Raw genomic sequence first — 14,658 nt, 5'->3', positions numbered from 1 at the left:
AACCTTATGAGAGACCCCACGCTAGAACCATCCATCTAAACTGCTCCCAAACCCCTGACCCACAGAAACTCTGAAATAATAAATGTTTATATTTTAAGTAGCTAAGTGTTGGGATAACTTGTTATACATCATTAGATAAGTAACACACAGAAATTTAACATAAGGGATAATTTAAATAAATATATACAAAATAAATTGAAATTTTGAACATACTCTTCCATTCTTCTCAAGTTAGTTTTGTTAATGTCCAAGGTACATTTATAATCTCCCAAAAATGAAACAACCTAAAATGAGAAGAAAACATTGAGATTAGCTTGAGTACTGCATGACATTTAAGTAATTTCTATACTTTCATTCAGAAAAAATTAAAGAATTACAAGAGCTGTGGCTTATCTCCTTTTTGCTTACTAGAAAAGTCCTAGAGATGGAAGAATCATCATGTAGTGCAGTTCTATTAAGTTATTAGCTTAATTATTAGTAGAAAAATGCAATCTGTGAGTCTCTTCTTAAGGGAAATTGATATCTAACATGGTTTTCATATTTTTATTGTATTGATTTTTTTAATTGTAATGGATTTACTTTTCTGTTGTACTGATTACTAAAATATTTAATTAGATTATTTTGTTCCCCTGATCTGTCCATAACCAAATTTACTCCAGCTGGACTTAAAGAACATTTGAGATTGCACCTAGAGAAACGTATTTATCCTGAAAATTAGTTTAATACATCTATGAAGATATTACCACTCCTCAGCCCTGGCTGGTGACTCAGTGGATTGAGTGCCAGCCTGGGAACCAGAGGGTCACTGGTTTGATTTCCAGTCAGCGTACATGCCTGGGTTGCAGGCCAGGTCCCCAGTAGGGTATGCGTGAGAGGGAGATGTTTCTCTCCCTCATTCTCCCTCCTTTGCCCTCTCTAAAAATAAATCTTTTTTTTTAAGATTCTATTTTAAAACTAAATAAATAAAATTAAAAAAAAAAAAAAAGATGTTACCACTCCTCAATAAACCGAAGTCTTTCTGCTTAAAAGAGCTTTAAATTCTCTGTGGAGAATTTTACTCTACACTGAATAAATAGTGAATGGTAAGTTTTCAGTGTGATTTTGTCCACAATAAAGTGATCCTGAGAAGGGTGGTATAAATATGTCTCACACAATGAAAATTTCATTGTAAAAATTCAAACTTAAAACAGAATACTTATGTAAATTGAAAAAAAAAAACCTATACTGCAAACTAGCCAAATTTTCTGGTGCAAGGGTGGTCTTAGGAGGAAGTAATATGATGTTAGTTAGTAAGATTCTCTTCTTTTGTTGTTGTTTACTTTTCCATTGTTTCAGCTTGGGGCATAGGTCAATGCGCTTCACACTGGTAAAACAGGGGTATTGTATGCAGTATCTAGTGCTTTCATGCTGTTCTAGCTTCTCGCTTCCTCCTTCATCTTGACATCAACATCCTCCAATCTAAAATATCACCAAGTCCTGTGGATCTTACCTTATATTTCCATATTCCCCGACTCCATGCCGGACCATGTTGTTTCTTGCTTGAACTACTCTAATGACCTTCAAATTGGAAGTGATCTTTTAAAAATGAAAGACTCATCTTTTAAAATTGAAAACCTGATCATGTCTCTCCATAAAACCCATCAATGGTTTCCCACTGTCCTAGTACAAAAACTAAAATTCTTAACTTTGCTCATAAGGCCTTCATGATCTGCTCCCCCTCTTTGTTCCTCTCCAGATCCATTTCACACTGTCCTTTCCTTACTGTCATGACATCAGTCTCAGTGGGCTTCCTCCAGTTCTTCAACATAAAAGAAAAACAACAGCCCAGGCTGGTGTGGCTCAGTGGACTGAGTGCCAGCCTCTGAACTGAAAGGTCACAGGCTCGATTCCCAGTCAGAGCACATGCCTGGGTTGCAGGACAGGCCCCCACTTGAGGCATGTATGAATCTGATGTCTCCCTCCCTTCCTCTCTCTAAAAATAATAAAATCTTAAAAGAAAGAAAAAAAGAAAAACAAGAAAATGGAGTTGAAACTGTCGAGAGAACAATGTAAAAGGGAGCCAAAAATCCTCTGGGAAGCTGAGTTAACTCATCTCCCTTTATGTGAAACTGAACTTTTAAACTGGGCTAAAACAAAGAGCTACATCCTAATACAGTTCCTAGATATGACTCTGTATCAATGAACTCTCCATTAAAAAAAATAAAATTTCATACAAAAATTAACTCAAAATGGATCATGGACTTAAATGAAAATATAAAATTATAACACTTTAAGAAAAACATAAAAGAACATCTTCAGGATCTAGGGCATCCTTTGTTGAAAGGGCTATCATTCCTCCACTGAACTGCTTTGCAATTTTGTCAAAAATGACAAAACAAACTCACAACTTTCAAGAACTGAACCTAAAAAACAAAAACAAACTAAGCAAATAACTAGGACAGGAACAGAATTACAGAAATGGAGATCACATGGGGGATTATCAGCTGGGAGGGGGAGGGGGTAATGGGAGAAAAGGTACAAGGAATAAGAAGCATAAATGGTACATACAAAATAGCCAGGGGGAGGGTAAGAATAGTATGGGAAATGGAGAAGCCAAAGAACTTATATGTATGAACCATGGACATGAACTACGGTGGGGAAATATTGGTGAGGGGGGGTGCAAGGCAGAGGGGACTAAAAGGGAGAAAAATGAAACAACAGTAATAGCATAATAAAATATATTTTTAAAAAATAAAATTTTGAGGACTTCCGGCCAAGATGGAGGCGTAGGTAGACACACTGTGCCTCCTCACACAACAAAAAGAAGGGCAACAACAATTTAAAAACAACAAAAAAAAACCCCAGAATTGAGAGAAAATCAAAATGTATGGAAGTATGACAACCAAGGGGCTAAAGAAGAAACATTCATCCAGACTAGTAGGAGGGGTGGAGACGGGCAGCTGGACAGAGAGGACTGGAAGGGCAGCTGGACAGCGAGCAAGGAAGCAGCTGGCGGGCCTGGGGAGGTGGTGGCTGATGGAGCAGGTGGTCCTACACTCACATGAAGATAAACCAGGACACACAACTGGGGAGCAAGACAGACTGCACAACCAAGAGTTCCAGCGCAGGGAAATAAAGCCTCAACCTCTGACTGAAAACACCTGTGGGGGTTGAGGCAGCAGCAGGAGAAACACCCAGCCTCAGAGGAGAGTTCATTGGAGAGACCCACAGGGTCCTAGAACCTACACAAACCCACCCACCATGGAATTAGCACCAGAAGGGCCCAATTTGCTTGTGGGTAGTGGGGGAAGTGACTGAAAACCAGAAGAGAGCAGAGCAAGTATCATTGTTCCTTCTCCGACCTGTCCCACACAAGCGACCTGGGTTGCCCCACCCGAATGAACGCCTAAGGTTCCACCCCTTACTACGTAACAGGCTCCCGGAGGAAAAAAAAAGTCCCAAACGAAAGAACAGATCAAAGCTCCAGAAAAAATACAACTAAGTGATGAAGAGATGATAGCCAACCTATCAAATGCACAGTTCAAAACACTGGTAATCAGGATACTCACAGAATTGATTGAATATGGTCACAAATTAGATGAAAAAATGAAGGCTATGAAAAGTTAAATAAAGGAAAATGTACAGAGAACCAATAGTGATGGGAAGGAAACCGGAACTCAAATCAACGGTGTAGACCAGGAGGAAGAAAGAAACATTCAACCAGAAAAGAATGAAGAAACAAGAATTCAAAAAAATGAAGAGAGGCTTAGGAACATCCAGGACATCTTGAAACATTCCAACATCCGAATTATAGGGGTACCAGAAGGAGAAGAGGAAAAACAAAAAATTGAAAACTTATTTGAACAAATAATGAAGGAGAACTTCCCTCATCTGGCAAAGGAAATAGACTTCCAGGAAGTCCAGGAAGCTCAGAGAGTCCCAAAGAAGCTGGACCCAAGGAGGAACACACCAAGGCACATCATCATTACATTCCCCAAGTGAAACAGAAGGAGAGAATCTTAGAAGCAGCAAGAGAAAAGGACAGTTACCTACAAAGGAGTTCCCATAAGACTGTCAGCTGATTTCTCCAAAGAAACCTTGCAGGCAAGAAGGGGCCAGCAAGAAGTATTCCAAGCCATGAAAGGCAAGGACCTACATCCAAGATTACACTATCCAGCAAAGCTATCATTTAGAATGGAAGGGAAGATAAAGTGCTTCTCAGATAAGGTCAAGTTAAAGGAGTTCATCATCACCAAGCCCTTCTTATATGAAATATTAAAGGGATTTATCTAAGAAAAAGAAGATAAAAGATATGAACAGTAAAAGGACAGCAAATTCACAGTTATTAACAACCACACCTAAAACAAAAACAAAAGCAAACTAAGCAAACAAGTAGAACAGGAACAGAACCACAGAAATGGAGATCACATGGAAGGTTATCAGCAGGGGAGTAGGAGGGGGAGAGGGGAGGAAAGGTACGGAGAATAAGTAGCATAAATGGTAGGTAGAAAATAGACAGGGGGAGGTTAAGAATAGTATAGGAAATGTAGAAGCCAAAGAACTTATATGTATGACCCATGGACATGAACTAAAGTGGGGGAATGTGGGTGGGAGGGGGTGTGCAGGGCAGACAAGAATAAAGGGGAGGAAATAGGGACAACTGTAATACCATAATCAATACAATATATTAAAACAAATAATAGGTAAAATAAAATTTTTGCCTAGCAATGACATAACCAATTAATCATGTATAGCATCATAGTGTCAGTACACCTGCCAGCCCCAATCACAGCTTTTTCAAAACAACTTGTACAATCCCTTTGGAAGCCCCCCTTTTCTGTCTTTACACTCTCCCTTTCCTCCTTAGAACATAGGTGGGGTTTCTACCTAAAGTCTGTGTCTCCCTGACTACAATTCCTAAAAACACCCCCAAATAAAGCTTTTGTTTGCCTTGCAGTTCTTATTCAAAATTTATATAGAACTTCAAGGCAAACAAAAGTCCCACCAGGTGGCAGCTTAAATCATTGGCATTTTGATAGGTATCTATGCCTCTTGCCCCTCTAGATCCATGTCCACCATTGTCTGTGCCCTTAGACTGATCCTTTATGAGTCAATGGGAGATTCCAAAAGAGGTCCAAAGTATAAGATTGTAAAGTCAGGTGTTTATTACCACAGCTCCCTTCCTACCAGATCACCATTGGTTGGCTATGTTTCTCTACCAAAGGCCACGGCTCCTGTCAGACAATCCTCTCCATATTACTCTCTCAGAGGCTCAGGTAACTTCTTCCCCATGAGCCTGGAGACTGCATTATCCCTTATAGTTTCATTCCTGCCTAAGCAAACCTTTGTAAGCAAACTCCTTATTAAATTCTCTTCAACTCTGCCAACTCTTCCAAGGCAACACTGACACAATGTCCTACAATGACATGCATACATTTTTATATACAACATATAAGGTCTGTCCAGAAAAAGTCCAACCATTGTTAATACAACAAGAACAGTTTGCCCAACATCGACATAACCTGGCAGCCAAGGAGAGTGCACTGGAATGTGCATTGTGAACGATGACATCACTGTACTAGTCAGTGGGGGTAGGAGACCCCATTGAGCGAGCGTTGTACTGTTTGGCCATTGCATTCGAAATGACTGAGTGAGTAGGGCAACAAATCTGCATCAAATTTTGTGTTAGGCTTGGACATTCCTCTGCAGAAACTATTCAGAAGATCCAGAAGGCTGCAGCTATGGGTGACTGGTGATTGGCAGCTTCATCATGACAATGAACCAGCTCTTGCATCAAGTCTTGTCGAGTTTTTTGGCCAAACATCAAATCACCCAGGTGACTCAGCCCCCTTACAGCCCAGATATGGCGCCCTGCAACTTCTGGCTTTTCCCAAAACTAAAATTACCTTGAAAAGGAAGAGATTTCAGATAATCAATGAGATTCAGGAAAATAGGCCAGGGCAGCTGATGACAATTAAGATAACTATGTGAGGTCCTAAGGTGTCTACTTTGAAGAGGTCTGAGGCATCATTGTCCCATGTACGTTTCTTGTATTTTGTATCTTGTATTCTTTAATAAATGTCTCTATTTTTCGTATTACATGGCTGGATACCTTCTAAACAGATCTGTGTGTGTATATATATGTATATACACATAGATGAAAATAACTGAAAACACTTTATAAAACAATTTACCTATAACATGGGTGATACATTGATATTTTTTATTCTATCATATTTTGCTTAAACAGGATTATAATCATGATCTACTAATGATTTACTACCTGTAGTTTGAAAAATACCTTAACTGACACTTCTGCAAGTGACACTTTCCCCAACTCATCAGGCTGGATCAGGATTCCTCTGTTCAAGCACTCACTGTTCTTACTTTCCTGCAGAGCTCGCTTCACAATTTGTAATGTTTATGTCAGTTTCCCCCACCTAGGCTATTAACTTCAGTGAGATCAGGAACCATGATAATGATACTATTGTATCCTAAGTTTTAGGCACTATGCTGAATAAGTATTTGCACAATAAAATGAATGAGTGAATGAACAAAGGAATAAAATTCAAAATGTGTTATTCTTTCCAGGAGTACTTTTCTAGTACATTTAATAATGGAATTGCTAGCACATTCTCACATAGTGGGATTTCTAGTATATTTTTAGGACAGAGAAAATTGATGTGGAGGAGTGGGCTATAAAGGTACATAAAGTCTATCCTGATGTACTTATAAGGATCTGATTTAAAATGATTGCTATGCACCTCTTCTTTCTCATTCCTTATCCATCAGCAAATCTGATGGATACAGATTGTATTTTAAAATACAGAAGTTTTTTTTAATCTGTATTTTAAATACAGATTGTATTGTAAAAATGTATTTTAAATACATTTAGAGTATATTCAGAATTCCAGTACTAATCATCTATTGTATGTGTACACCCATAATTTCTCATCAAGATCTTTACAATAGCTTCCAAATGATCTCCATGCTGGTGCCCTTGTTTCCCTTAAGACCCAACACAGTGACTCTGTTAAAATGAAAAGTCAGATTGAGTAACTCCTCTGTAGAGAACTCTCAAGTGGCTTCCCCATTTCAGAGTAAAACGCTCCTTTTCTTTTTTAAAAAAATTTTATTTATTTATTTTTAGATAGAGGGGAAGGGAGAGAAACATGGATGGGTTCCCTCTACTGGGGACCAATCACACAACCCAGGCAGGTGCCCTGACCAGGAAACGAACCAGCGACCCGCCCAACCACCTGAGCCACACCAGTCAAGGCGAAAAGCCTCCTTTTAGTCTTTCTCGCTTACTTTTTTCCCATAGAGAAAACTTTTCTCACATTACCTTCTAATGTGCCAAATATTTTACTGATTGTCTCGCTCTCCTATTAGAAAGCAAGCTCTATGAGGGCAGAGATTTCCGTTGTTTTGTTTACTGCAGTGTCCCCCGAGCCAACAACAAAGTCTGGGACACGGGAGTCATTCGATATCGATTAAACAGTTCGATAAATGAATGGATCCATCGAGTAACCCAAATAAATGTGCAATAATCAGGGAAAGTAAATCTCCGACGCCCGTTAATCTATCTCATGCTCGTCTCCACAAGTAATTACTGAAGACCTATTACGTGTGTGCACAGTACTACATGGCATGGACAGAGGTAAGAACGTAAGTCATTTCTGCATTTCAGGCATGATTGCCTTGGGTGCCTGGACAGTTTGCCGGGTCGTTTTCCTTGTACGGGAATATGGCTCGCCCGGACCGGTGTGGCTCAGTTGGTTGGCGTCTTCCAGGGCCACCGCTGGATTCCGGGTCAGGGCACCTGCCTGGGTTGCGGTTCGGCTCCCCAGTAGAGAGACTCGGGACTCCTAGGAGAGGCAACGATCCCTCTCCCTTTCCCTCCCTTCCCCTCTCTCTAAAAAAAGTAATAAAATAATCAATCAATCAATCAACAAGTCTTTTTTTCTTTTTCAGAAGTAAGTCCTTTTCAGGGCAGTCCTTAATCTCGGGGTCAAAAGAAAGGACAGAGGTAAGAACTTAAGTCGTTTCTGCAAAAAGATATAGGAGTAGAAGGAAAGAGTGAGGGAGCGGGGCCGGAAGCGGGGGGGGGGGGGGGTGGGAAGGGCGAAGGTAAAGAGAAGAGCTCCTCACTTCGTGCTACCGGCCTTCTCTTCCAGGCTGGGATCCTAGAGACTCAGACCGCCCTACTCCTGTGTGGTAAAGAAGAAAAACACCCCCATGTTAGCGAATCAAGTCTGGAGTACCCGAAGCCGGGGGATGTCCTCCACTCCAGCTTCACTTTTTCCACCTACCGTAACCGACGACACACGAATCGGACTGAGGTGTTTCTATAGCAACGCGTACTTTGTGGGTCCTTTAGGTCTCGTCCTTTAGCTGGCTACCACTTTTGCCTTCCTCTCTTCCAAAATAATACACACTGCACCTTACAAAGATGAAATGACTTAGGAAAAAATTGCACGAGTGCTCTTGAATGTGGCTTCTTTCAGTCAGAAAACGATTTCTAAGGCTTTCTTTTTGGCGATTGCGGAAGATGCCTAAGCGGAGGGAGGGGCCGAGGCGTGGTTTATCCCACAAGGCCAAGCGGTGGGAGCCTCGCTTTTCTTTTTCGCCATCTTGGGTCCTGTGGTGGTGAGTTGAATTTCTGCTGCTGAACTTTGAGGGTGAATAACTGGAGTGGGTTCCGCAACATATCTCGGCGAGGCACTGTTGTGGCACGGAGGCTCTGTCCGGCATTGATTACTGTGAATTCCAGCAACAAGGAGGACAGGATGGAGGAGATGTAGGACTGATAGTGCTGGTCCCCTGACGTCCCGAAAACGGGTGCTCCCGTAATCACAGTTGCTTCCTGGGCCCTAAGGGAGTGAAATTGATGTATTTTATTCGTCCGCGTTTACCTTTTGAGGCAGTGGCTGCTTTTGGCTGGGTTCTTTCTATTTGCTCACCTTCCTATCTGGCATTACTTGTCCACAGTCTATTCAGCTTTTCATTCATTGCTTTGGGGGGTGGGAGCGAAGGGAAGGGCTTTTGAGTCTTGTTTCCTCGGTGCTCGTCTGACTCCTTGATTTTTTTTTTTTTTCTTTTTGTAGTGATCATGGCATGAGTTTTCTTAGGGCTGACTTTTGGGGGTTTCTAGGAGTTATTTTAGTGTACAGACTTGCCACTTCCGTTTCATTTTGGAGTTTGCCTAGCTATCAGGCATTCTGTGAGGTTGGGATGTCTTGCCAGATTGCGATTCACGTAGATGTTACTGCACGATTACGTTTCCCCATACTCTTTAATGCGAAATGCCTATCGGAAAGTGATTTTGCCTAACAGGTTTAAGAAGTGAGAAGGAAACTAGGTGGCGAACGTGGCTTTGCAAGACTTTAAACTGATTCTTTTTTGTTTTAAAGCCTGCCGGGAACAGGACTTATACAACAACAAATATGTCTGGAAGGTACACGTTTTTAATATAATTGCTTTGTTTTTGGAGTTTTTTTGTTTATTAGGCCCAGGCCTAATTAAATGCGAGCTTTAAACTAGTGGGGGGAAATAAGATATTTGCTATAGATAACTTGGGTAGGGGTAATTACAGGTCAAATCATACTAGTTGTTGAAGTTAAACGAGATAGATAACAGCTTAAGGTTGATACATATTTTCTGTGTTTCAGGCTGTGGTCCAAGGCCATTTTTGCTGGCTATAAACGGGGTCTCCGGAACCAGAGGGAGCACACAGCTCTTCTTAAAATTGAAGGTGTTTATGCCCGAGATGAAACTGAATTCTATCTAGGAAAGAGATGTGCTTATGTGTACAAAGCAAAAAAGTAAGTTTATAGTAATGTCATGCTTCATTAAGATAATATAGAGCACTTTTAATGTACCTTTATTTTGTTGTTTCCTTGACATTTTATATACATACTTAAAGATGTTTTGTCTCTAGAGCATTGATTCTTTATCCTGGTTTCATAAACCCATTTCAGACCAATTAAAATCTCTAGATACATGCTTTCATCTTTGTCGTCCTTTCCTCCTGCACCCAGACTGATCCTTTAAATTATGTCAGGTCATCTGTACACTGCTGAAACCCCAACTGAGTCCCATGTCATTTAGTAAAAGCCAATGTCATTAAAGACCTTAGGTATTGGGGGCTTCCTATTTCTACTCTACATCCAGCTAGGATTCATTTCATGGTCTCTTCTGCCTTTCCCCAAGCAAGGGACACCGCCTCCTCAGTTTTTGTTTTGGTGTTACCGTCTCAGTGAAGCCTTCCTGGTTATTTGAAATTTGAAACACAGATATTTTCAAATTACTTGTCCATCTTTCCTTTTTCAATATTGCAGCTCTTACCTTAAATTCTATATATTTTACTTAACATAAAACTGAAGGCTATATGTTTCATTATTCTCTGAAAGAGATTTATGTTTTGTAAACTGCTATGTTTTACAAAGTTGCAAAAAATTACATTTATAATAGTGTCTAGCATATAGTAGGTATGGTACTCAAGTATTGGTTGAATGAATGATGCCTCTGGGGTTTTAAATGGTGCCTTAAGTGGTTAACTAGAGTTGTGAGCCACTGGTCCAGATATCACTTTGAATTTGTACCACATTATAGTACTAATTGTTTGGGTTCTTACTCCCTTTAAAAATCAGCAACACAGTGACTCCTGGTGGTAAACCAAACAAAACCAGAGTAATCTGGGGAAAGGTAACTCGGGCTCATGGAAACAGTGGCATGGTTCGTGCTAAATTCCGAAGCAACCTTCCTGCTAAGGCCATTGGACACAGAATCCGTGTAGTAAGTACAATTATTAGCAATATGACACCCTGTTGAGTCAAACTAAGCTCAAGGTGTTGTACTTTGACCTCTAAGAACTATTGGGATTAAAACGTCACCAGTAAGATTATGCTGCAAAATTAGTGGCTCTGTGTGAATGTATTATGGAACATTAGATTCTTGGCATTAGAAGGAAAGTGAAGACAAAATTTTCAAATGAATTGTGCTTAGATTTCAGATTTTGCTAAAATGGTGTAGGAGGAAAATAGTATTTAAGTGAATAATTTTCTGGCAAAAATATTTATTGGATGCTTGAAGTAGTTGCTAGAAAATTAAAAACATACTATTTCCTGACAATTCTTAATATTATCTCATCTCCTCATCATGACAGTTTGTTAGAATAGGTGGTGTTAGTCTTGTTTTGTAGAAGAAAAACTAATTTTCATGTTTCTAGGTCCCAGGACTTTGGCCCAAGTCTTTGATTCTAGGTCCTGTGCTTTTCTAAAATAACTTCTGTTTTCTTTAGCTAGGATCTATTTTTAATAGTCATGGTTATAGTTTTGAGGTCATGGGGTACTTTTTTTTTTAGTTTTTATTTATTTTTACATAGGAGAAGGGAGGGAGAAAAACATGAATGTGTGGTTGCCTCTTGCCTGCTGCCCCCAACTGGGGACCTGGCCCACAACCCAGGCATGTGCCCTGACTGGGAATTGAACCAGGGACCCTTTGGTTCGCAGGCCGTCACTCAATCCACGGAGCCACACCAGCCAGGGCCATGGCATACTCTTGAACCTTGCTGGAGCAGTTGCTGGCTCTTATCAAAGGAAGTTGCTTACTGTCATTTTACGAAGCAAAAGTAAATAAACTTTCAGGGCTCCCAAAATGGTTCTTAATCAAAACACATTCACCTAAAAGCTGAAGGGTATAAAACTTGGTTTCTTGCCTACCTGCATATGTCATTGGATGCCTTTCAGAGATAGGAGATTTACCCATATTGTGTTAATAACATTGTAAATTTGTATATAACATGCACCTAATGACAGTGTGCTCTTTTTCCCTCTCCAGATGCTGTATCCCTCCAGGATTTAAACTTATTGAGGAATAAATAACAACCCTGACTGTGTGGCTTGGTTGGGGGCCTTCTGGCAAAGCAAAGGATTCCGGGTTGGGGAACATGGGTTGCAGGTTCAGTCCCTGGTCAAGATGCAAAGGGGAGCCAACTAATGAATGTTTCTCTCACATGTCTGTGGTTCTCATCTTTTTCTCCCTCCCCTCTCAAGTAAATAAAATCTATTTTAAAGAATAAATAAAATGGATTTGTTCTCTTGTGTTTTTTTATTAAGTGACTTAAAAATCACTTTGCCCAAATTCACTGCCTCTGTGCTTAAATGGTGGTAATTACCAGGTATAAAAGAAGTCGGAGGGATGCATGTGTGATGAAACTTTGGTTGGGGACAGTGGAAAAAGGAGTACCTTGGAAGGTTTATAGTGATGGAGTACTTAAACCGAACCTCTGGTAAGCTTGTCTGCAAGTGGAGACAACATTCCATGAAGTTCAGAGCCATCAGTTTTTGCCAGTACAGATGTGCATCATGACACTTTGCTAGATTTGCGTGTCCACATCTACAACTTTCCTGTAAAAATTTCAATTTTGGTACTGCATTTTATGAACTATTTTGGTAACTGCCTCTTTCATTAGGTGAGAGTGAAAGAGACTGGTAGGTGGAAATGTCAAAATAGTGACTCATACCTCCATAATATTGGGGATCCAGAACAATATTTCCTGGTCAGTGTAGCTTTATTTAGCTCCATGTTTTGATGTAAAAGTGTAGGATTGAGATATTTTAAATAGAAAGGAAATAAAGCAGGGGTGCAGAATACTTTAAACCTCAAAATGTGTTGAAATAAAAGTTGGAAACAAGGTGGCTGTAGATGATTGATGCACTAACAGCTACTCCTTTCATTAAATATTGTCTTCACATGGAAAGTTTGCCGAACTGATGTATTTGGGTTCTCAAGAAGCATATGCTAAGAAACAATTAGCATGCTAAAAATACTGGACTGGGGTGAAAGACATGTTGAAGGAGAGAGAGAAAGATTTGCTTAGTTTAGTGATGATCCTCCAGCCAAATTTGCTGTCAGAAGAGTTTGTAACACCAGGTTCACTTGACTACCAGCCGCGAGTAAGAAGTGAAACCTTACAGCAAAAAAGCCCCTTGAGGCTGATGGTCCATTTTGCTCTTAACCAGGTTTAAGCAGTGCATTTCAAGGCCACCACAAGTTAAGAGTTTGGCTTTAAGTCCACAAGGAAATTAAACTTGGAATATTTAGGAAGGCATTTCAGAAAAAGGAAATGACAGGTTTTTATGTGAAAGAAAACATTTGAGGAGCCATTCAACTGGGTTATGTAATATAAAAACTGGGAATAATTGGAAAGAATTGAAAACTAAGATGAAAATTATTCAAGGTCTTGTGTGCTGTAACAGGGATTTTAAGACTTACTCTTCTTGTATGTAATAATGTCATTAAAGAACCTGATTAATAGGTTGACCAGATTCATACTTTAGAACCCATGGCAACCCAGCATAAACTGAAAGGAAACCCAGATAGGGTTTGCAGTCTTAACAGTTCCTTCCTTCCTTCCTCTCTCTTCCTCCTTCCCTCCCTGCCTCCTTTCTCTCTCTATGGTCTTTTATTTTTTTAATTATATTTTATTATGCTACTAAAGTTGTCATGATTTTCCCCCCTTTGCCCCTCACACCCCACCCCATGCACCCTCAGGCAATCCCCACAACATTTTTCATGTCCATGGGTCATGTGTCTTAAGTTCTTTGGCTACTCCATTTCCTATATACTGTACAACCCCATGGCTATTCATTAAGTACCTATTTGTACTTCTTAATCCCCTCACCTCCTTACCCATTCCCCCACACACCCCTCCCATCTGGCAACCATCAAAATGCTCTCCATATTCATGATTCTGTCTCTGATCTTGTTTGCTTAGTTTGTTTTTTAGATTCAATTGTTGATAGGTATGTATTTATTGCCATTTTATTGTTCATAGTTTTGGTCTTCTTTTCCTTAAATAAATCCTTTTAACATTTCATATAATAATGGTTAGGTAATAATGAACTACTTTAGTTTTTTCTTTTAAAAAGTTTATTTGTAGAGAGAGAGGAAGGGAAGGAGAAAGAGGGAGAGAAATATCTATGTGTGGTTGACCTCTCACACACCCCCTACTGGGGATCTGGCCCACAACCCAGGCATGTGCCCTGACTGGGAATTGAACTGGCAACCATTTAGTTTGTAGGCCGCGCTCAATCCACTGAGCTACACCAGCCAGGGCTCCTTCAGTTTTTTCTTGTCTGGGAAGCTCTTTATCTGCCCTTCGATTATAAATGATAGTTTTGCCGGGTAGAGTAATATTGGCTGTAGGTCCCTGGTTTTCATGACTTTGAATATTTCTTGCCAATCCCATCTAGCCTGCAAAATGTCTTTTGAGAAATCAGCTGACAGCCTTATGGGAACTACCCTGTAGGTAACTAACTGCTTTTCTCACTGCTTTTAAAATTGTCTTTATCTTTAACCTTTGGCATTTTAACTATGATGTGTTCTTGATTGGGCCTCTTTGTATCCATCTTATTTGGGACTCTGTGCTTCCTGGACTTGATGTCCATTGTCTTCACCAAATTAGGGAAGTTTTCTTTCATTACTTTTTAAAAAATAGAGTCCCAATTTCTTCCTCTATACTCTTCTGGCACCCCTATCATGCAAATGTTGGACCTCTTAAAGTTGTCCCAGAGGTAGCTTCTACTATCCCCATTTTTTTAATTCTCTCTTCTTCTTGTTTTGATTGGCTGTTTTTTGCTTCCTTATGTTCCAAATCATTGATTTGATTCTTGG

General features: G+C 40.0%; 2 protein-coding genes across 9 annotated transcripts in view; one reads left to right on the top strand and one right to left on the bottom strand.

Moving 5' to 3' along the window:
• Window positions 1–8,501, bottom strand: part of IQCG (IQ motif containing G) — a 120,331-nt gene extending 111,830 nt beyond the window's left edge. The window contains exons 1-4 of one of the 8 annotated variants that reach the window (XM_045185987.3): window positions 8,292–8,493; window positions 8,131–8,189; window positions 1,490–1,575; window positions 214–284 (exon numbers count right to left, since the gene is read on the bottom strand). In XM_045185987.3, coding sequence (XP_045041922.2) covers window positions 214–221 — 8 coding nt within the window. In that variant the 5' untranslated portion in view covers window positions 222–284; window positions 1,490–1,575; window positions 8,131–8,189; window positions 8,292–8,493. Of the gene's footprint in view, window positions 1–213; window positions 285–1,489; window positions 1,576–8,130; window positions 8,190–8,243 lie in introns of all 8 variants that reach the window. The other 7 variants (XM_045185988.3, XM_045185993.2, XM_024578137.4 and 4 more) reach the window with 7 other exon arrangements.
• An 891-nt stretch (window positions 8,502–9,392) lies between these two features.
• RPL35A (ribosomal protein L35a) lies at window positions 9,393–12,067 on the top strand. Its single transcript, XM_024578025.3, has 4 exons — window positions 9,393–9,436; window positions 9,651–9,803; window positions 10,632–10,776; window positions 11,821–12,067. Exons 1-4 carry the CDS (start codon window positions 9,426–9,428, stop codon window positions 11,842–11,844), a joined length of 333 nt encoding a protein of 110 aa, XP_024433793.1. The 5' UTR covers window positions 9,393–9,425; the 3' UTR covers window positions 11,845–12,067.
• The last annotated feature ends 2,591 nt before the right edge of the window (window positions 12,068–14,658 follow it).

The sequence above is a fragment of the Desmodus rotundus genome, chromosome 2 (assembly GCF_022682495.2).
Source record: "Desmodus rotundus isolate HL8 chromosome 2, HLdesRot8A.1, whole genome shotgun sequence".
In the NCBI taxonomy this organism is placed as follows: Eukaryota; Metazoa; Chordata; class Mammalia; order Chiroptera; family Phyllostomidae; genus Desmodus; species Desmodus rotundus.
The sequence above is the reverse complement of the archived record's forward strand: the minus strand, read 5'-3'. Positions and strand labels throughout refer to the sequence as shown.